Source organism: Neolamprologus multifasciatus, chromosome 17 (genome assembly GCF_963576455.1).
Source record: "Neolamprologus multifasciatus chromosome 17, fNeoMul1.2, whole genome shotgun sequence".
Taxonomy (NCBI): domain Eukaryota; kingdom Metazoa; phylum Chordata; class Actinopteri; order Cichliformes; family Cichlidae; genus Neolamprologus; species Neolamprologus multifasciatus.
The window spans coordinates 29,187,559-29,210,891 of record NC_140455.1 but is presented as its reverse complement, the minus strand read 5'-3'; the positions used below and the strand labels follow the sequence as shown (position 1 = coordinate 29,210,891).

General features: G+C 38.9%; 1 protein-coding gene and 1 long non-coding RNA gene across 7 annotated transcripts in view; both read left to right on the top strand.

The window, feature by feature from the left end:
* Positions 1-4,072: 4,072 nt before the first annotated feature.
* LOC146499588 (tyrosine-protein phosphatase non-receptor type 12-like) overlaps positions 4,073-23,333 on the top strand; it is a 54,397-nt gene continuing 35,136 nt past the window's right edge. For 4 of the 6 annotated variants that reach the window (XM_085137247.1, XM_085137245.1, XM_085137246.1 and 1 more), the window contains exon 1: positions 4,073-4,674. In XM_085137247.1, the coding sequence (XP_084993373.1) occupies positions 4,573-4,674 (102 nt within the window). In that variant the 5' untranslated portion in view covers positions 4,073-4,572. The remainder of the gene's footprint in view (positions 4,675-23,333) is intronic. The other 2 variants (XM_085137249.1, XM_085137250.1) reach the window with 1 other exon arrangement.
* On the top strand, positions 4,681-21,465 carry LOC146499589 (uncharacterized). The gene is made up of 2 exons (XR_014870093.1): positions 4,681-13,346; positions 13,384-21,465. It is a non-coding gene; the product is annotated as an uncharacterized LOC146499589 (long non-coding RNA).

The following is a 23,333-nucleotide window of genomic DNA, read 5'->3' as shown; positions in this document are numbered from 1 at the left end:
GAGTACAGTAGACCACACTGCTCTTTGATGTGTGTTTATCTCCTCAGTCTGCTTGACCTGTTTCTAATGAACTGTGCTGGGAGGAAACAGAATAATCCAGCTACACAATTACATCCTTCTGCACAGACTCACAAAGAAATCATTATTTATGTACCTTAAAACTGACACAGTATGCTTTTCCTGCTTCTCATCCCACCTGTATTCACACCTTGTGCTTGAGAGGGGCAGCCAATCAGAAGAAACATGGGTTAAAGGAAGTGGTCTTAGAGGGAAACAAGCTGATACATAATAATGAGTAAGAATTTTTTTTTTATTAAGAAGGACAAAGCTACCGTATGCTACAGTCAAATTAGGGAAAGCAGTGGTTGGGCACCAGTTGTGGTAACTTTGTGCAATGAACTTACAGTCTTATTGTCTTCGAAGTAGTCTTTTCGAAGGCGGGGTCAGGTGCTCTCTTTAAAGAAACCTTGTTGGGTTAAGATGGTGAAAAGCTGGAGTCAGTCTGCAATAATTTATAATTAAATGGGGTCAAGTTGGCAATTACATGCAATCTGTTTGTGATATTACAGCAGTTATCTGTGAAAAACTGGGGAAACTGTTGCCATCTACGTACACAGAAATTAACATTAACTACTTACATTCAGAGTCCAGAGAGAACCTAACAGATTTGTAAGAGAAATTCTTCCACAACCTCTGATGTAGTCGGTGCACGGCAGCAATTTAACTCCAAAATGCTTTTATATAGGAATATAACCAGAGTACAACCAGTTAGAAACCCGACCAGCTGAGTCAAAGAGGTGCATCGTAGACAAGTTGCACTGAAAAGTGCAAACTGACTTAGCTTGACTGCAACGTGTTGGCAATCTGTCTTCATTTATATAGTTAACCCTCACCAGTGTGTATGAGAGTAATTGCAGTCAGTTCAAGTATCGCCAGAATTGTTTGGAGATAGGTTGCTGCAACTGCCTTATGATTAAAAGTGGTCAGAAGTTGAGGAAGAAGTTAAGGGTGTTGGGTGCCCAAGTGTGCGAGCAGTCGGTCGCCGCGACTACTTGCAATTAGTGACTGTATGCAAAAAAATTCAGCCATACAGACACTGGGAAACCATTAATTTTTCCTCTTTACAAGGAAGTTGCCGTCCTATTTTTAGTGTGTCTGAGCCAATAATATGAGTATTATTAGTAAAAGTATGACAATAATAATAACATGTTCCTAAACAGTATTCTTTCTCATTTTCAATATTCACTCAACTAAGACTAATGACCCTGGCTGCAGTAAATGCATTCAAATAATTTCTGCTCATAATATAAAGTTTTAAAAGACTTTAATGACTTTGAAGACATACATCTGTTGCCATAAAAACACCAACAACTGCAGGTTTTGGCAACTGTACAGCAATGAGAAGATAATTGATGGTTAAGATGACAACAGCAAACACTCACGATACTGCACTTTAGAGCTTACATGACCAGTCAGATAAGCATTCAGTGTCAATACAAGATAAATCGAATTATTAAATTAAAAAATATATATTTGATACATACCAAAATACTAAATATTTCTTTGTTTGAGCATACATTGGGGTCTCTTTTTTTTTGGCTGAATATCTTTGGGTTCTACTTTCTTAGGCTCTTTAATCCCCCCAAAATGTTCAGAATTCAGTTATTGGATTAGTAGATAATGCATCTCTTAAATACAGTAACAACTAAACTATAGATTCAATTCAGGGCACAGCTAAGGGCAAGAAAGTTTGACTCAGCTCAGAAATAAAATTAAACAACGAGAGAGAAAATGTAGGAAAGCGAGAAGGACATGAAACTGGGACAGCAAAGAAAACAGTGAATATTTACTGGGATAACAAGCAAATAAGTTTAAAGACAAGAGCAACAAAAAGCAGTTTGTGTGAGGAAAGGCTTGTTGGCTCGGTGACAGCGTCCCCTCTCCTTCTCCCTCTTACTCTAGCTGAATAGATGGGTTTGTTTGTTGTCAGTGCTAGAACTAAAGGAAAACAAAGTGACTTGATTCCCCTCTGTGTTTATTGGAAGACAGTTCGTCGTGCATAAGTGTCTATTGAGTTCTCGTCCCCAGACAGCTTTATCCTGAATACCAATTTGGTTCCTCTCTTTTTTCTCCGTTTGTCATTCGCACTTTTCCCTCAGTTTGTCAGTTACATCAAATTTAAATGAACTGGATGTTCAAATTAGAACCTCTTAGCATTATTACATAACACATACATAATACCAATCTTCTGCTATATACCATGTACTTTCAATGCTAATACATTTTCTGCTATAGTACTAATAACTACTATTACTTTTGCTACCACAACAGTGACAATTTTACACTGTCTGCATGCCTAATTAGAATTAGAAGGCCTTTATTGTCTTTGGGGGAAAAAACTTACAACAAAATTAAGATCAGCATTATCACTGCAAAAGTGAGTATGTGACAAAACACATCACCTAAACACACACACACTCAGTCACACTGGAGAATTAAATATGTGCGTGATACATGATACGTTTCTTTGTCTCTATTTCTGTCACATTTTAATCCAGATTATACATCTGACCCATTAATCTCTTGGCTGTTAGTTGCTTCTATCTATCTATCTATCTATCTATCTATCTATCTATCTATCTATCTATCTATCTATCTATCTATCTATCTATCTATCTATCTATCTATCTATCTATCTATCTATCGATCGTTATTCTTTCTGATTTTAGACCAAGGATAGTTAGATATTGAAAGCCAAGAGATTTCATTACAATACATGTATGCAAATGTATGCAAACATTTACTGATGTCCTCTATTTTTCTAAAAATGAATGTGATCACTGATTTAAGAAAGTGACAAATACAAAAAATCATCCAGCAATGTTTTTCCACCGATGTGAAGAAACAGAAATGCATGCATATATACACACTCACCTCCACTTTATTAGGTACACCTGTTATAATACAAATATCTAATTAGCCACTCATTTGGCATCAACTTAGCGCATGGCATAGACATATAGACATAGTCAGGACGACCTGCAAAAGTTCAAACTGTGCATTAGAATTGGGAGGAAGATTGATTCGAGTGACTCTGAATTGTTGCTGGTGTCACATGAGCTGGTTTGAGTATTTCAGAAACTGATGATCTCCTGAGATTTTCAAATGGGGTTTATAGAGAATGGTCTAAAACAGGGGTAGGCAACTCCAGGCCTCGAGTGCCAGTGTCCTGCAGGTTTTAGAGCACACCCTGGGTTAACACACCTGAATCAAATGATTAGTTCATTACCAGGCCTCTGGAGAACTTCAAGAAATGCTGAGGAGTCATTTAGCCCTTTAAATCAGCTGTGATGGATCATGGACACATCTAAAACCTGGAGTTGCCTACCCCTGATCTAAAAGAAAGAAAATATTCAGTGAGTGGCATTTTCTGAGAGCAGGTTATAGAGAAGGTATAATTTACCAGGATAGCTCTAGAAAGGTGTATCTGTACATTCTGATAAACAGTTCCCATTACATTAGTATTTGTTAAGTAGCGCTGACACGCAGAGTGAATTGAATATATACTGTAAAGTGCGAAGTATTACAATACTACTGTAGGATTGAGAAATAATTTGGTTACTAAAGTTTTAGACAAATGAAATTGTGTAAAATTTACAGTAGAGTAGGACTATATCGTTCACGAAGATATAAATGTGTTTGTTTTCCCAATTAAATGTAATAATACAGATGACCTATTTAGATGTATAGTTATCAGACTGTAAGAAAAAACATTTTTATGTGAAGCAGCATATCATCGAATAAAAACAAATAATTTTTAAAGCATCGATAAAAATTACAGCAAAACAGTAACGCCGTTTATTTAAACCTTACGTTTTTGGATCGTAATTTAGCTCACCAATGACGAATAGCGTCAAAACGACAGGCACAAATTCTATCCAATGAGAACACGCTATTGGGTGGAGCGACACCCAGTTTAGCCACTTGGATTTTAATTCCTGGTCAGCGTTAGTCAATCACATATAAGTATATCCTGGAAGGGGCGGGCCTAATCGTTCCTTGGCTTTACCCAGTCCGGATGTTCCCCAGTAGCGAATAACGAGCAGCAGTGTGTGAATGTGGCAACCGAGGTAGACAGGGAGGGGTACACAAGCTGGCCAGACCCAGGCTCTTGTCTTTTTTCCTTTATTTTTCTTTTCTCGCATAGCCAAGTGTTTACAGTTCGTGCACCGCCGCGGTTGTGAAGTTGTTTACGGGGCAGAAAATCCGGCCGCTGCTGCTTTTCTCTGGGACTAACCGCTGTCGTTGTGAAAACAGTCCAGAAGAAAGAAAGAAGGAAAGGGAGAAACAACATGGGGCGATAATAAAAAAAAAAAGGTGTTGTGTTGTGAGCGGACGATGACTCTCTGGGAGGACCCGTGAAGCTTATTTATTTTTATTTATTCCCCTCCCTTCCTTCTTCCCTCTTTCCCTGTGTCCGCTTTTGTTTTATTATTTTGTAACATTTCCCCTACCCCCCTGCCAGTTTGGGAGATTTTTTTTAAAGGAAAAGGCAACAAGAAGATTGAAGAAATGGACCAAGCCGGCATCCTGAGAAAGTTTATCCAGGGGGTGAAGGCCATGAGCGAGGGGAACGATGAGAGGGGAGAGGATAACTTCGGCAGCGACTTTATGGTGGGTCAAAATTAACAGGCGCCTCCACCTAGCCTCTTGTATCCTATATCTGTCTCACATGTACCCTCTTCCCTTTATAACCTCCACCTTTTCCTCCATACTGACCCTTCATATCATACCCAGCCCCCCCTCCGTCTCCTGGTTCTCTGTGTATCCCCCAGGAGGTGAGGCAGGGGTGGCCACACTGCCCTCTTCCTTTTTCCTCCCATTTCCAGGCTTTACATGGCGGCCTAGCATTGTCTCCCATGCCACAGAAATACAACCGATTCCGGTTTCTTTAAAAAAAAAAAATTAAAAAGGGCAAATGACAAAGACGAGAAATATTATTGTCTCTCTAGCTCTTGGTTATTTATTTATTTTTTTAATGACGTTGCTGGAGCAGCTTGTAGGTAGATCTTTTATTGTGGCTATATGCTTGATTGAGACACAGTGCAGTGATTCATTGTCCTCATAAGCACTAAATATCCAGAAACCTAAGCTTGATTGCATGCTTTATTTCTTGTGGTTTTCCCTGTGTTCCAGTAATAAAAAAAAAAATCCTGTCAACTATTTATAAAATGACTTCAATTTTAGTAGAAGTTTTAGCAGGTATCTATTGTGGTCATTGAGAAATCTGGCCACTTGCAAACTTTTATTTACATTTCCAGTTTAACGAAAGTAAATTGCAAAGAGCTCCCCATACACTGGACCCATATTAAAAAAAAATGACAGTTTAAACAAGGGTTGTCAAACCTAAGGCTTGGAGGCCAGGCAAAGACTCCAATCAGACCCTACTGCAAAGTTTGGAAGACATGATTGAGGGTATAAATTTTGGACTTTTAACAGTATTTTCAAATGTTTTACAGCTTTATCTTTACTTCTAAAGGCACCCACATGGCGATTCAAGCTACACCAAAGATTTTAAAAATTAAATGTTTGAAAGTTTCCAGTTTTTTGTCTATTATAGAAATTTATGGTTGCTATATTTGTTTATTTTTAGGTCATTTATGTGTGCAATGGATACACCTAATTGTAGCATGTCATTTTACAGGTTTTTTTCTTACAATTTAAGAGTCACGCTGACAGACTTCTTTCATTTACTACAAAAAATTATTTTTCTGTCATGCAGTTTCCCCCTCATCTATTAAGATCTCTCGGGTTCAAACATGTAGTTGGGTCAAAGTTGGCTGTATCTGGCCCCCAATGTTAAAACGAGTTTGACATCCCTGATTTAAACTAAACCTTACAACAGCATTAGTTTTAATCTGGCAACTTTCTTACATGTGGAGAGGATCTTTTGAGATTAGAGATGCTTGCTGTTGAAGTGATTTTGATTACATATTTTGTGGTGACTGCTGACCCGCAGTCATTAGTTTGCCTTCACTACATAACTGGATGTCACTGTGTTGAAAGTCTGGACTCAAAATAGGACCAAGGCTTGTGAAATGGTTTAAAATGCCACAACAGGAATGTCACTCCTATAAAAACATTTCTGTCATTGAGTCCACTTTAATTTAGATATGTTTAGAAATGTTCCGGTGGAAATTGATTTACTATCTTAATTTACAGCAAGTTTACAGTTTAACAGGTTTAGACTTTCCTTCATGAGCAGCCTTATCGTCCAGCCTAGTTTCATGTTAATCATGTTGCAGTTTGATTATGTGGGAATTAAGCTCCTCAGCACCAGAATGGTTAACTTTTTCCCCCACACACAGACTCTCCTCACTTCCCTACTTCATGCAAGCTGCTTGCTGGAGCTTGCAACATTCTTTCTTGGCCCATTTCATAACATTTTGTCCTGGCTATAAAAATGCAACTCTTTGGCACACTTTGGATCGAGGCCTCTCTCTCTTGTTCAGATTAAGTACATAACAGTTTCTATAATAAGCAAATCTGTGTCTAATTTTGTGCTCATGACTTAGCCTTCTGTCTTGTCTTTTGAGTGAGAGTTGCAGAAAACAGGGAGCTGGGAGATGTTCGGCAAAAAAAAACAAAAATTAGTTCTCAGCTATGTGAGAGGCATTAAGGAAGTGCTTGGTGGACGAGAGCTACGGAGCTGGAACTAGTCTGCTTTTGGCTTATTTACAGAAGATTCATTTCACCATGCATGCCCTCTTTCGATGAATTTTTACGCGGTAGACTCAGTACAGTGTCCATATGTTTGTGATTTTATTGCCTGCCCGTTTTCTCTCGCCCTTAAATTCTGTTTCTAGACTCAACTGGTTAAATGCAGGTTCTTCTTTTAGCACCACTATACTTGCCATTCATAGATTACACACGTCCACGCCTTGTCAAACTGCCTACAACAACCACACGTTGTATGGGAAGAGAACAATTTTAAAGCTTTTAAAGCGGAAAGTGTTTCTTCCTGTCAGTTTTTCCAGCAAAACACCCCACCAACTGTTTTTAGGCTATTAAATGTGGTGTTTTTAAGAAGTTGTAGGACAACTACTGACTGCTTGTCAAGCTTTAACTCTTGATTATTTGTGTGATGTCTGTGGTTTCCTTTCAAATGAACTTCATTGGCATGAAATACAATATATTTCCTGTTAGCCTTAGGCTATCGCACATGTCTCTAGACAGTCCCTTGACAATCATGCAGCTCATATAAACGTAATCGCTGGGGCATTCAAGTGCTTCCATTAAATCAATCATCCTTTATCTCGTTAGTCATGGTAATCGGGGTTATTTTTGTACATGCAAAGTTACTGAATGAGGCTTATAAAAATTGGGCTTCAAGCTAAATTTTCTTAACAGCTGGCAGCAGCTTGTGAGTGTTGAGATTCAGCTAAATTATTTAGCAAACGCACCAGCTAGCAGTCAAGAAAATTTGTCCCGATCGAGCACATGTGGTTTGTGTGCCAGTGTACGGAGCATTGTTGACGCTCACAAGCTGTAGCAAACATGTAAGTGTCTTAGCCAGTTGCTGCTAGTCTGTGGCGTTGATTTCAAGTCTTGTGTGAGGCTTTCAATTGCTGGAGTCAAGCTCGCAATACCACAAGCACATGGGGTGTGCTTCTCTATGAAGTGAGTCACCAGAACACCCTGACATAACACCCACTTTAACTGCCTATTGTTGTTTATATATAGAATGTGTTTTATTGACATAATTACAGGCTCTAGTGGGCCAAAGAGTCAGAGATTATACGTTTTCTTCAGTAGTTGTTTTGCTGTTTGATGCAGTGGGGAAGCTTCAGGTTTTTCTTCCACCTGGGACGCTAATTGGAAAGTATCGTGGGGTATCTGCCCATGTTTGACCTTATTAGAAAACTTGACAGTGAGCTGTTTTAGTGGCAGCCATATAGAGGCAGATTACATGGGATGTATGTCTGCATACTTATGAAGTGGAGGATAAAGATGTACATTGAGAATTGAATGTTTGCTCCAAGGACCTACATTATTTGTAGATATGACTGAGCTCTTGAAGAGCATTTTATGTCAGCTCTGAAGCAATTCACCTTCCATCTGTCCTATATAAACTATTGCAATGGTGAATACCCTACTTGTGGCTTTGTATGATGTGAAAGAAGTAGCACAGAAGCTCCACCTATGTGGTGTTCAAACCATCTGTTTGCTGAGGTAGCCAATCAGAAGACTGTTGGCTTAAAGGGAGAGGAGCCAGGTAATAAGCTGAGACCAAGTATAGGATAAACAAGTTTGGGGTTCTTTTGAGTCATGGAAAGCTACTCTACTAGAGCCCAAGGGAAAAAAATATGGAGGTAGAAATGAGCATGATTGGTCCATTTTAAGGTTAAGCAATGTCATCAGTAAAAGGTAGATGCATTTTTACTGTAAACACTCTTGCTTTGTAATGGTGACTTAATCCAAAAAGTACACATGCAAAAAAGGTCAAATATGTGCTGTTATTTGGACCATCTGTGCAGATGCAACAATGGCAATTGTAATTGTTTCACAAAAAGGGGGGTTATCAGCTGTTTCTTTCAACCCACGACTTTTCAAACCAGCTATTAGTGCTTATGTAAGAGAGCCAGATTTATTTATTTATTTACTTTTTTAATAGCCTGGTCAACCAGACACAAAGGGGAGGAATTAAGATGAACCATCGAGTTTACTTAAAAAAAGAGAAAAATATTAAAATTCATTTATTTTTATAGTATAGGCTTTATGTGGGCATAAATTAGGATTTAAAGTTTCTCTGTGCAACTTTCTGAAAAGCCTTGTTGTTAAAGTTGACCTGTTCTCATCATTTGCAGCGCAGTATTTTTTCCCCTTGGGATCTACTTAAAAAGCTTTGCATGATTCACAGCTATAAATTAAAAAACAATATATTATATATATGTATATATAATATATCATTACAAACCTTTTGTGCCATATAAATGACTAAATATTTTTAAAAGCCACCTGTACCAGCTCATCTGTTCTCTTCAGCTCCACCCTTTTTGACTGAAATTGGCAGTTCTTGTGAGCTCTGTTTGGGAACACAAAGTCGTTTTCCACCTGCTTCTCCTTAGAGTTACAGACCAGACCTGATCTTCAGAGTAACAGAGACTGCGGTTGCCAGCTACAATCAAAGATGGGTGAATGGGTACGTTCAGCCATGGACACATGTCTCTGGGGAGTCCAGCGATCAGTATCGATCAGCACAATCATAAGGGAGCCTAGCTGGTTAGCAGTAACCTTTCAAAATAAGAAAGCAGGGATTTTCCACTTGTAAAGTGATCATGGAGTGGCATAGTTCTCTCATACAGATTCTAAAATGTAAAATGCCACAATGAGTCTTCAGATTTCTTTGAGCAGGTATTATTATTATTATTGCGTAGTGTGCCTAAGTAAAGTTTCTGTGTGGGAAGCAGTACTTTGGATTTTCCCAGGAAAAAAATCATTTTAATGCAGAAAAGGCTTTTAAAGAGAACTGGAAAAAATCCCTTTAACATGTCTAACTTAATTTCACAAGCCATTCACACGCTGATGACATAGACTGTAAATAAAAGATTAAAAAAATAATGTTACCAATTGGTTAGTGAAGTCCCATGATGGTGCCTCGTGTTTTAGTCGGTATGACCCAGAACTTGAGATTAAGCCCATAAAGTCATCAGGAAAGTGCTTACAGCTTAGAGGTCAAAAAGCAAGGAAGCCATCGACCACTTTCCCATAAACGTCTGTAATGTTGGAAGTATTTTTGAAACCAGCAGATCTCCCTCTGCTGACTATTAAAAAGCAGTTATGCATTGCTTTCACTTTTCAGACCTACTACCATCTTCTTTTTACAATCTATGTTTGGCAGCACCTATGTTACCCATCACCTTGTACCTTAAAATTAACAAATTATTGCAACGAATATGTTGCATATATATTAAACATATGACAAAATGTTTTGGCTGCTTAGGCTGGAGAATATCACAGACCTGCTTTGGCCTTGCTTTAACTCAAGGCTTAATATCACACAATGCTAGCAAGCTGCTCATCTGTTGAACTAAAAGTGAATTGAAGAGCACCTTAATTTGAATTAATTTAATATTTATTTATTTATTTACTTATTTATTATACACCATGACCGCCCTCCTTGACAAGGTCAATGTTTTAGTTTTCACATTTAAAATCAGATCGCTTCTGTTTTGCTGCTATGACTTGATCCTTAGATTGTAATAATCAGTCCCTTACCTGGAAATAGCTGTGTCATAAATTATGCTGTGACTAAAGTTGCATCACTGACTCACAATCTGGCGTGGTGAAATGAGCTCAACTTCTACATGGCAAGCGCTCACTGGTTTCCTGGAGACTATTTCGTTTTTATATGTAACTTCCTGTGGGCAGAGGAAGGATCCTATTTAAAGTAGTGCCTCCACTTTACTTCCTATTTAATCAGCCAATCAAAAATTCTAATTGAAAGTATTTTTTATTTGGGTTTAAAGGGAAAGGAAGACATTTGAATGGGCTTTGCTGTTAGTAGCATTTGTTTTTGTTTTTTTTTTTTCAAGCGCATTTACCCATTACACGACCTCTGTACAGACAACAGTTGCACTTTGAGTACACTTGGTGAGAAAGTCTGATTATAGAGTATAGAGTATATAAAGTTTAGCTCAAGGCAGGTTGATTGACATAGAAGCTGCAGCTTTTGGTTTAGCTTGTGACCTCTGTTATAGGGCACTGGGCCACCATGCAGCCTGATAAAACATTTAGTGAACAGTTCGATCCAAATGCCTCATGGGGTCGTATGCATGGATTTTTGCAGAGCTGTCCTCGGTAACATTGCATCTCCAAATGCTGTCAGACATCAGTTGTGCAGAATTAAACCAGAGCTTCTTACACTACTGAAGTCTGTTAGAGTCTCTTCTCATTACAAGGAAAAAGTTGAAGTGTGAATTATGGACTGTATTGGGGTGATATTATTTCCAAATACACTCTCATAAAAACACATGTACCTGTTTTGGGAAGACTGGACTTAATTTTGTAGTCTAGACGGGGTTTAGAAATTGGAGTTCAGCCTCTCTCTGTGTGTGTTTTCTTTCCTGCAAGCAGATTACTCTGAAGGAGCACTTCAAAGAAAGTGAAAAAGTGCAAACACACATGCTTCTCTATAGTGCTCATCAGGCCACAGACATTAAACGCTCAGCAAGGAGACGAAAAAAAGGAGATGTGACAATGTGTTTGTGTGGGTTTATGATTGTGTGTGGCAACAATTTCCAGTGTCACCGAGGGGGCTTTCCCTTATGTGAAGTGTGTATATGTCTGTTTGTGTGTGTTCGCATATTAAGTGTAGAATCTGAAAGCCTTTTTCGCTTATGTATAACCCCCACACACAAACACACACATTCTTCAGCAGGTATTTGCACAGTGTGACTTCTTTTTGAGAGAGAAAGAGAAAACACTGGCCTGATAAGTTATATAAATGTTAACAACAAATGACCCACCAGTCTTAACCAAGGGGTTGCCTTGGTGAAAATGGCAGAAACTCTGTTTCCTTAAGGTGCCATCCTGAGACTGGCAACACTTATTCAGCCTCCACAGACTCCCCTATTAATAAAATATCCAACTGGATACAATATCCAAGTGGGGTGTTTTTTTTTTTTTTTCTTTTATTAATTTTTTAAAGCTAATCCACCTGGATAATTGTGTTAGGAGTATGGCTATGCTGATTGCCAGGTGTCCTGCTCAGAGTCTGCAAGACCTCATCCACAACTATTAGACATTAAACATTTCACTAAGTGTGTTTTGTTGAAGCCTTTGGAAGCATTTTTAATGGAGTATTTCATTATTATGGGTTGTTGTGTGGTACAGAACATCCAAGAAATTTGCTTTAGTTTTATTGAGTGAAATTCAGGTCTTTTATTAGTCTGTTACGTAGCACTATTTAGTTGATATGCATGTCTCTCTGTTGCACCTGGGTTGTGTATGAATACACCAAGCTGACTAGTGTTAGCTGATAAATTAGCACCCCCTCCATTTTATCCATTTAAGGTAACATCTGGCTTCTAGAAAGTGATCATTGGTGATTGTGGTGGAAACACTGGCAGGTGACATCACACTGTATGTGTCCATCTTTTATGTCGTCTGTGGCCTTAACCCAAGGTTTAAGACTGGTGTCAATATTTTAAATATTTATATATACATTTTGGGGGTTATTTGCAGCTTTTATGTTTGATCAGATGATGTAGAGAAGACAGGAAATCTGGGAGAAAGCCCTGGGGGCAGACGTGCAGTAAATGGCTATGGGGCCGAATCAAACCCAGGCCTCAACTTTATGGCATGTAGGTTGCCTACTCAACCCTGTGTGATAAAATGCTTTTCTTCCTTTTTAAAAAATTTGTTGAATACCAAAATATTTTTATTTCTCCTGGAAAACGTTTGGAAGTGAGGCCATTAACCAGTCTCCTTTTTGTATCAGTCTACTGCCAGTTCAATGTAGAGTCTGCTGGGCTCCATCATGTAGGCACAGAGAATTTTCTACCATTTATAGCAGAAAAGAATGAGTGATACAACTGGTTTATCTTATCAAGTGCTACTTTCCGATGTTTACGATGGCTGTTTAGCAATGGTTTCTTAAACTTGCGTAAAAGAGCTTCTTTGTTATCTGACATGTGGTCTGTTTTTTGCTTTGATTATATTGTTAGAAGGCATTTTTTTTTTTTTTTTTGCCAATGTTGTCTCACCATTAACTGATAACCTGACTTCATTACCTTATAGATACGTCTACACAATCAGCACACATATTATCTGCCTGCTCAAAGCCAAGGCAATTTTCTTTTAATCCACAGAGTGCATGTACACTGTAAATCCTAAGTTTGGAGAACTCAGAAATTAAGGAAGCTGATTATTTTTTTTAAATTTTACAATCTTAATGTTAATACTGAAACAATCATTCATTACTCTTGCATTAGAAATACAAGTGAGTGATTACTTGGGCTTGAGCATCAGCCATGCAAATTCTCCACCAAGATCGCTAACCCAACTGTCCTGTGTCGCTTATAGTGTTACAGCTGTGCTATTTTAACTTGAATATAAATAAAATGCCACTGGAGCGACTGAGCTGTAAGCATAATAAATATAGCACAGCACTGAATGACAGAACATGCATAATATTTTAAGTCCACAACTGGCTACTGCAAATCCACAACTGCACACTGGTGTTTATTTTTAATGAACAAATAGTTGAAAATATTAAATAATTAAAAGTTACAGGTACAATGTCACAAAAATCTCAAATATTTAAGTAAACATTTAACAATATTGTAAAAATTGATTTGTTTGCACTTTCTTGGTAAGAAGTTTTCAAATGGCTGCTGTAAATTAACTTTTATAAGCCTGTTTGTGCGAACGGGTCAAGGAGGGTTACACAGCAGGGGTCTGCTGCTGTTTTTGTCTGTGTGGCAATCGCCATCAGCCCGCCTTATGTTACTACAACAAGAAACAAGACTTCCCAATTTCTTGTCATGTCACAAGCCTCCTTCGTTCTCAACCGCCCTTTTCCGTGGCTTAACCCAAAAAAAGAGCCTTTTGCCTCTAAGCTGGGTGTTTCTCAGAAGATGTAACGCAATATTTTTGCTTCGTAGTTGGTGTGTATGTGTGGTATGCCACACACACACACCAACAACCCAGAACATCTTAATTGATCAAGATAAGGGACCAACACAGTGAAATACTCAGGAAATGATGACCTGTGTGTGCAATGTGTGACTAACGTGAAAGGAAATGGGGACGAGTCATATCGTTCATAGCACCTCACCCACATTCATTTACCTGCACTCACACCTATCCTACTTCTGCCCTGCTGATGTATAGTGTGTTGTGGAAGAAAATAATCCCGCATTTCATTATCATTATTAATATCATATCCAAAATGTCATCTTAATCCACAGAATCGCACAGCAAAGTGCAGATTTGGTCAGCAGCTTGACCTTTAATATAGAGAGTGAATACAGTATCTGAGCAGGGAGCTGATTAATACATGCACACAGGCACCAAGCACACACGAAACACACAATGAGCCCCTGTCCCAGATGATTGGGATTATGAGGTCTGTTCACATCTGCTTCCTGCTGTAAGCTTTGATCCAGGGTGGGAAATTACCAACAAGCCAATACCGGTAAATGCAAACCATTTATGCGTGCATGCGGTTGTGTTTGGACTCTACAAATGTGCCTGATCTCATTGCTTTTTGGTGTGAATTATTTCAGTATCACTTTCCTTGGCAATGATGTGTTTTTTTTCTTTCTTTTAATTTTTTATTATCTAATAAGCTTAAGAATTTGGTTAAATTTCAGATTACTTTTAGAGAAACGGAATAGATTAAAGGCAGAGGAGAGGTCATGCTGTGATAATTAAGTTCACTCTCACTCAGCTTCAGACCCTAATATGGTCATATATGTCAGGCACAAAACTGTGGCTGTGAGCACAAAAGCCCCACCCATCTGCTGTTCAGATCTTGTTTGTGAGGGGCAGCCAATAAGAAGAAAGGATGGAGGAGCTAAAAGACCCTGTTCAGGACAGAATATGAGCTGAGGGGGCCATTAAGTGTTCATTTTGAATACACTCAACCAAGAGCTGAAACTTGTAATTTAACCATTCCGTTCATTCTGTTTTTTCCTTTAATTACATATTTATTGAAGGTTTGTCTCCCACGGGGTTTTTTTGCCATTAAAATGTGCATGAACCAGCTAAACATCTAAACACTTGTGCAGGAAATCTTTCTACATTCAAAAGTTGTCTTTAGACTATTTAATTTTCCACTTCCTTCATTGGGTTGTCCAACTGTATTCCAGTCTCTTTTCCTTCCGCTTCTGCTTTTATTTTGTTTGGCCACTTTTGTTTTGTCTTTTGACATCACAAAGCCACTAACACGGTGACTCATTAAATCGGAGGAAGAAGTGTGAGTAGGTTTTGCTGCATGTCTGTCTACAATGATCTCTGTACTGTACATGCATGGGTGGCATTCGCGGTCCCAAAGGAAGTGGGCACTCAGGAGTAATGGTGGTTTTAAATGTGTGCTCAGTTCAGCACAGGTGCTTCCCGCAGTGCATTTCAATCATTTTAACTGCATGTACAAGTTAGAATCGCATATATGGTTACAAAATATTTACTTGAGATTGCTTTAACATTACATGATGCTTGTGCATCGTCATGATGGACCTTTGCAAAAGCACAGTATACCCCACTTATTCAGCCAGATACATTGGAACTGAAAATGAAAGTGTGACAAGGAAAAAAGGAAGGCCCAATGGCTACTGAAAAAAATCATTCTGCTTTGTGTCACTAAAAGTCACTCTTGTCGCACCACTGTTTTTCATTGTGAGATTGTTTATGCTCTGATTCTGTCAGTGCTCCACTGACCTATATTGGCCAGTTGCCTTCAAGTGTAAATAAAGTGCACTGTGCATATGAGCGCGTATGTTGAACTTGGTTTCTCATGCTAAGTTGTTTGACGTTATCTTTGTTGAGATCTTTGACATTGAGGTCCGAACCCCTGACTCATTCCAGTGCTCAGGGTGTGGTTTGTTATTTCCTCTGTTAATGAGCATGATTTATAAGCTCTGTTTAACTATACAACTAATAGCAGGCACCTGACATGCTCACTTATTCTCTGAAAGCTGAGTTTTTATTACTTTGATTGCAAAAACATCCACAGAAATTCAGTTACAGTGGTCCCTCGTTTATCGCGGGAGTTGCGTTCTAAAACTAACCCCCATATGTGAAATCCGCAAAGTAGCCAACTTTATTTTGTACAATTATTATAGATGTTCTAAGGCTGTAAAGCCCCTCACTACACACTTTATACACTTTTCTCAGACAGGCATGAACATTGTCACACTTTTCTCTCTTGTATAATCAAACCAAAGGCACCCGCAGGTGCCTTCTGACTGTGCAAAACGTTTCATTGACATTGTTGTTTGTTGGGGAGAAAACTTACAAACATACAGTACAGCACTTCAGAATCACACTGCTAGCGATCAAAGATTTATGTAAATTTGACAAGCTTAACGCATTCGGTACTGTACAGGAGACACGGCACGAGATTGATTGATAATGGTCTAAAAAAATTGTGTAACCCCCCACCAGAACATGTAAAATTGCACTAAAAGAATCTGCGAAACAGCAAGGCCACGAAAGGTGAACCGTGTTATAGCGAGGGACCACTGTATTTAATTTTAAGTAGCAGTTGAATAGTTAGGTGATGCGGTTTATGTTGCCATTCCCCATTATTAATATGGGAAATGGTGACAACTAGTATTTTTGCTTTTGAAATGTTGTTTTAATCTACTTATTTTCCTCTGTGAATTGCCTAGAGCAGGGGTCAGCAACCTTTAACACCCAAAGAGCCATTTGGACCTGGTTTCCACGCAAAAGAGAACACTGGAGCCGCAAATACTTTTTGACATCTAAAATGAAGATAACACTGTATATATTGTTTTTTACCTTTATGCTTTGTGTGAACAACTAAGGGGTGTTGCTTATGAAATCCATGAAGTGCTACAGAGAAAATAAAATTTTATGTAATTAACACATTTTGAACTCTTTAAGAAATATAACAAAAGGAAAGACACCCAGCTGAACTAAAATGATCCATGTAGCAAACAAAAACCGCTGTGAGCCGCCACCCTTATATTGTCTTTGGGCTTTTGGAGCCTTGACCTGACTTTTAAAAAAATAATTGGAAAAAAAGCACTATGCTGCTAAAAAATGAAAAATAGATATTTGCAAAATTCTGCCTAAATATATATTTTATCAGGTTAATGTGTGTGGCGGGGCGTGGTCTGCAGCGCCGCTGCAGGGGAGGCGGATGCACTTGAGCGGCACCCGCAATCACGCCTCGCCGCTTTGATGTCTCTGCTATCTATGCTGTTGTGTTGGTGTGTGTCGGGCTGTGAGCTACAAAGCTACAGCCGGTTTGCTTTGCTTTGTATGCGTACAGCAACCGTGTGTGAAAAGTGGTCAATAAAGAGATGCTGAAAAGCGTGTTCATGCAAACATCGTCGGGTCTGCCGTGATACGTTTACAATGGGACTTCTCTCCTGAACCTCTGCGCACAGCGTCTGCAAATCGGGGCTTTCATCTTTACGCAGGACTGTAACCTGTCATCTGTGAGGCGTGAGCGGTGTGTTTTTAACATAGTTCATGGTGGAGAACAGTTGCTGACATAATGTGGATCCGAAAACCCATAATTGGCCTACCTGGGGTTGAAAGTCTCGATAAATGCACGGCATTTCGGCGGGTATACCGGCTTCCGCGAGTGTAGCGCTTATTTTGAGTGATGAAAAAATAATAGAATATAATTTTTTTTTCAATATCACAATAATCTTCTAATTTAGAACTACAAGTTAAAGAACTAACATAAGTAAAATACACTTCAGCTAAATACTTCTAATTTATTTTCCCAAACCACGCTGAGCTGCACTATAAGGACTAAAGAGCTGCATGCGGCTCCGGAGTCGCAGGTTGCCAACCCCTGGCCTAGAGTATAAAATGTTAAAAAATACCAATAGATAGTTTCTGAGATAAAGGTGGTGGTTGAATAAGCCTATTTGAGCTTTTTAAAACAAAAGCTGTATATTGTCAATTTTAAGACGATGAAACCAGGGAATAATAGATGTTTTTGCCTCTGAAATGAAGAAATTGTTATATCTGATCAACCACGCAGTTAATAATTTAATTGTTGCAGTTCTGAAATGAGCTAATCTCATAGGAGGATAACAAACAGAAATTGGTTCTGGGTCTGAAAAGTGAAACCAGCACTGAAGTCATCCTTTTTTAATGGTGACTCCTGTGCTTGGAAAAAGGCTGCTGATTACTTGATGCGCTCGTTCACTAATTTCAAGTGATGCTGAATACAACATAATGGCCGCTGTGTAAATTATAGTCAAGGAATAAGGGGAGCTGTCCAGAGTATGCTTGTTGGCTAATGACTTGTCAGTCACAAATCTTTAGACAGTGAGCTTGCAGCTTCTCAGCCATTCATCTGGTTTGAAAACGGCAAAAATGCTTATCTTGATCTCTAGGTTTGTTTAAAAAAAAAATAAAAAAAAATTTAAAAATTAAAAAAAATCAATACTCTTATACTAATCAATACTAACAAATTAATAAAGGATTAGACACTCATTTGTAACTGTGTCAACAGTGCCGTCTTTGCCTCCCACAGTAGATGCACAACACATAGTAGCACTGCAGATAGGCAGCCCCTCCCCTCACTTCCAGCTGAAGTTGTCATTTTCAACACTAAACATCTCAATGTGAGATATTTTGAGAAGCCAGCAAAGGTCCTATCTCAACAACAGTGAAATAAACGTTAACCAGCCATTTAACAGTTAACAACAACCTGATAGCCACATTAGCCTTTTTGTTAAGTTGTCATTAAGGTAGCAGCTGTGGCTAATAATGATTGATAATGTTCATGTTGGAGACGAGTAGCAAACATTATAATTACTGCTGCTTTTATATTAATGCAGTGTTAACAGAATAATGGGCACTTCAAGTCCTTGAAACGAGGAACCAAACCTATGTAAAGCGCGTGTTCTCAACAATATTAATAGGTCTGCAGTTTGTTGCAATCCCCTTGGCACTGTGTCAGTCAATATGTGTGAGGTAGACTTACTGATGCTCCGTGAGTGGTTGGTTGCAAGCTGGGTTACGCGTTAGCCAAAGTGCTAGCAGCATCCCCGTCTAACCTATACATCGCGTCAATGTGATATTTTAAGCTGGAAGAGCTTCGGTGAAAAGAAAATTCCTTCCTGCACAATGTGCATAATACTTTGTCGGCCAACTGTTCCGTCTTGTTATTTTTTTTTTTTAAATACTCAAATTTCCCATAGAGAGGGCCAATGTGCATTTATCCTCTTCCAAATTGAGTTTCATTGGCTCAGCTGGCCGTCACTACCAGATCAACTGCCCATTTGCGCATGTGCAAAGGTAACTCTACTTGGACAAACTGCCCGAAATGCGTTGACAGAAACATTTCAGGAATTTTGAGTCATTCTGCACCCAATATGCGTTAATACCGTAAAAAGTTTTGTATCGAGTTAATCGTGATGACGGCTTAATCTGCGTTAACGCGTTAATTTTGACAGCACTATTATTAACATGAAAAAAAGTTGGGGCAAAACTCACTGAGTGTGTTCTATTCATTTTTTTTCATTCAAAGAAAAGCTTGAATATAAAACATCAACATGCTGTTTTATATTAGGGGTTGGCTTTTAGCTTCGGCTAAAGCCATTAGCTTAGTAATGATCTTCTTGGTAAGAAAGTCAGTGAGACGGAGACGGTATATTTTCACAAAATGTCAAGCTGTTCCTTTAATATTTCTGCTGTTGTTGCTTTGTCTTAGCCACATCTTTCTTTATAACTGAATATGACTTTGCACTTGTGCAGCCTTTTACTGATCGGGGACATTAATGCCACAGTGAAAGAAAGGCGGAGATCACACAGATCAGGCTGATTGAATTGTCGTAGTGAGGGAAGCACAGCAACAAACTCACACAAACCCTTTTAGTCTCCATGCTGTAGCAGTGCATCTTTTCCCCGCATGCTCGCAGTGCGGGAGATGGATTTTTCTGAGAACATTGTGAGGAGTGACCTATTTTGCCGTGTGTGTATGTGTGTCTGCATGGAAGGTGACCGTCAGTGCTGCCTCTCTGCCAGTAGCGCTCAATAACCGCACTTCCTGGCCACACACATTCAAAAACCTTCTCCCCTCTGCTGTAGCAGGAAGAGCTTATTTTCTGCCAATCAGCTGACGAAGAGTTGAAGAAACAGAATGTGCTTGCCTCTATGTATGTGTGTGAATTATTCAGTGTACCGGGGAAGTACATTGATGCTGACTTGTTCAGCCAGGAAACAGAAAGTAGGTTAGATCCACTAACAACTACATCTAAAGCAATCTTTCCGTCTCCATCATGATCTCTGTTGGCATTTTTTAAAAATAATTTTCTTAATATTTATACTTCCTCAGTCTGCTTCTCATCCCAGGAACTGCCCTGGCATCTTTAAGCCATTTTAGGCCAAGTCATTGTGAAGAAATGTGTCTGTGAGCACATGTGATTCAGTCACACCCTCAAGAGGGTCTGTGAAGTCAGCCCTGGGCTGCTGGGGGCACCGCCCTGCGTGTGCATGGCAGTGGAAGTCAAGCGTTCACAGGAAATTGGCCAGCTCATTCACACTGTTTAACTTCTCAGACTGATGGGAAGTAAGTGATAGAAACGGACATTAACAGAAGGTAGAAACAGAGTACGGAAGGAAACTGAGCAATGGGAGACGTGTGAATGCTGGGAAAAACTAGAAAAATAATGAGTAGTATGGTAACAATGCTAAATGTGCAAAAAAACCCCATTTATTGCACTGAAGTTTATTTTATTGCACCAAAAGAACATGATAAAATGGAGGAAATTGGAGCCCTGTAGATATTGGAGCAATTCGACCGTTGTCTTCAAATAAATGCTAGTGAGCTTTTGTTAGGTAAGGTTTCAAGATACATCCATTTGCAGTCAGAGCCACAACCATCCAGTGGTTTCAGTGTGGTCTTGCCTAGAAATTGTTCATATTACTCACATGTATTCTGCCTGTGGTTTTCTTTCCTTTAATGTATAAGTGGTTTGGGGGGGATCTTTTTTTTTTTGTTGTGTCGTTAGGGCCATAAGTGTGTGGACACTGACACAATTTTTAAAATTCTTGCCTCTGTACACCACCACAGTGAATTTAAAATGAAACAATAAAGATGTGATTAGAGTACAAACTAATAACTTCGATTCAAGAGGTGTAATTACTTTTAAATGCAGCTGAATTGCCCCATTTGCAGTGCTCTTTTCTCATGTGACTGATCTACATAATTTCTTAACAGATGTGCTTCATCCCCAATTAGTTTAACAAACAATAATGTGGCACTTCAAGGCCAGAGGTGCTTTTCTAACTGTAAACCAAAGTACATCAGATATTCTGTTGTTGGCTGCAAGAGGAAACATCTCGAGCTTCTGAGAAGTCTACTACTGTTATTTTTCATGGCATTCCCACTAAAGTAGATTGCTGTAAAATTACTGTTAGCTTTGGCCGGAGTTGTGCATAAACCCGAGTGTCAGTTATAGAAACCATTAAACATGCCCTGAGTGTGGGTTACTATGTTACTTGTGCATGCACCGCTTCTCAGTTTCATTAGGATCAAATTAGAAGCTTTTGAGTAATCTTGACAAACGCAACCCAGCTTGTGAACGATGACGAAGCGTGTACTGTCAAAACGTAGCCTCGCTTTCTTCTGCTTCAAACATCTGCAGGTGAAGGTTTTGCTAGCTGGCACCTCTTGGTGAGTGGCACCTAAACAATCAGAGCCCGTAAATGTCATAGTAGGTGACTTTTTTTTTCTTCTTTTTTTTTGTAAAGAAAAAGGAAGAAGCTAAAACAGAAATGTATTGAAAGCATTACGTGATTTTAAAATTTCAACTTTGTACACGAGAATGATGTGATGACTTTAGGGGTGTGAAAACCACAGGACCTGTCACAAGTTTTTCCGAGAACACAGCAGTTTCCTGTGGTGTTGGGTACCTGTGTTTTTCATTGTGCTGACATCTTTCCTGAGGGTAGAAGAGTTATAGGCAGTTGTATTTCTTGGTTTAAAATTGCCACCAGTCATTGTTGTGATCAGCTGGGATGAAATCAGTACAGTACTGCTGAAACTCTTAAGTTGGCATGAAGTTTATTTAACAGCTGATTCATTTTAAGGCATATATCAACTAGCGCTGAATCCTGGTTCTCATTTCTTTAAACGTGGTAGTAAATGGATTATTCTCTGTTGAATTTATATTTATTACTGTTACAATAAATCAAAATCGGCTTTTTTTTCCTGCTTAATTTCTCCCACCCAGAGGTGCTCTTTGGCAGAAACGATACATCCACCGTCTGCTAGATAACAAACAAGACTTGAATAGAGGAGTGCACTTGAATCCCAATAGAAACAGGGATATTTACTTTTCTTCGCCCCCACCTTCTCCATTCAGAACAGACGCTAGTGTGAAGCGACGGAGTACAACGGGAGCTTGTGAATAAACGTCGGGAACAAGAATAAAAGAACCCATTAGCTTAGTTATCATGAGCCTCTTGAAAGCCTCGACTCTCTTCTTGTCCTTTGCTTCCCCTTTCTCCCTCCATCTTTCCTGCTGCCTTCGCTTTCTTTTTATATTTGACCTCAGATCACTTTTTCTCCTTTATCTGAACTACACAAGCTCTGATTTCCTCTTTTTTTTTTTCACTTGAATTTTCTTACACTTCACTTCTCTTGTTAGTTTGTTTTATAAACGTCACACTCTTCAGTTCTTCAGACATTGAAATTATTTGTGAGAGGACACACATGTGTGTGTCTGTGTTCTATGTAAGAATAATTGGAAATAGAATTTAGGACAAGGTAAAGCAGTATTTTATTTTTTGTTAATCTGTAATGATGCTGAGTGATAAATGACAGTGAAAGAAACGTGCTTAGTTTGAACGACAAAAGAAATGTGTAAACAGTGCAAACACATATCTCTAAACATAAATCATGGAGAGTTATGGCTGTTTTGAAATTTCCTAAACTGCCACATTTGTAGTTTGTGTAAAAGAAACAAAAAGCTCAAGAGTTGTTTTGTTTTTGTTTTTTTTTCAGCTAACTCCCTTTTCTGGGCGAGAACTTTTTGCACAAATTGCCTTTTGATTGAAATAATTTATATGATTTTCTGAGTGTCTCACATCATTGATGGAAGAATTTTGGCTCACACTTTTTTACAGTGTTGTAGTTCAGCCATTTATTTATGCACTGCTCTCTTAAGGTCCCACCACAGCATTTCAGTCAGGTTGAAGTCTTGACTTTGACTGGACCATTGAAACATCCTGATTCGTTCTGTTGTAGATTTGTTGATGTGCTTAAGAACGTTGTCCTATTGCATTACAATCTTGATTTAAGCTTTAGCTTTTGAACTGGTGTTCTCAGTCTAGACTCTATAATAGTTTACAGAGGAGTTCACGGTCGACAGAGTGACTGCGAGGTGCGCACGTCCTGTGGCTGGAAAAATAAGCCCAAATCATCACCCCTCCACCGCCGTGCTCTATAGTTGGTATGAGTTGTTTGTGCAGATATGCTGTGTTTGGTTTTTACCAAACATGGTGCTGCGCAGTATGACCAAACAGCACCACTTTGGTCTCGTCTGTAAAAGGTCATTGTTCCAGGAGTCTTGTGGTTTGTTCAGATGCAACTTTGCAAACCTAAACTGTGT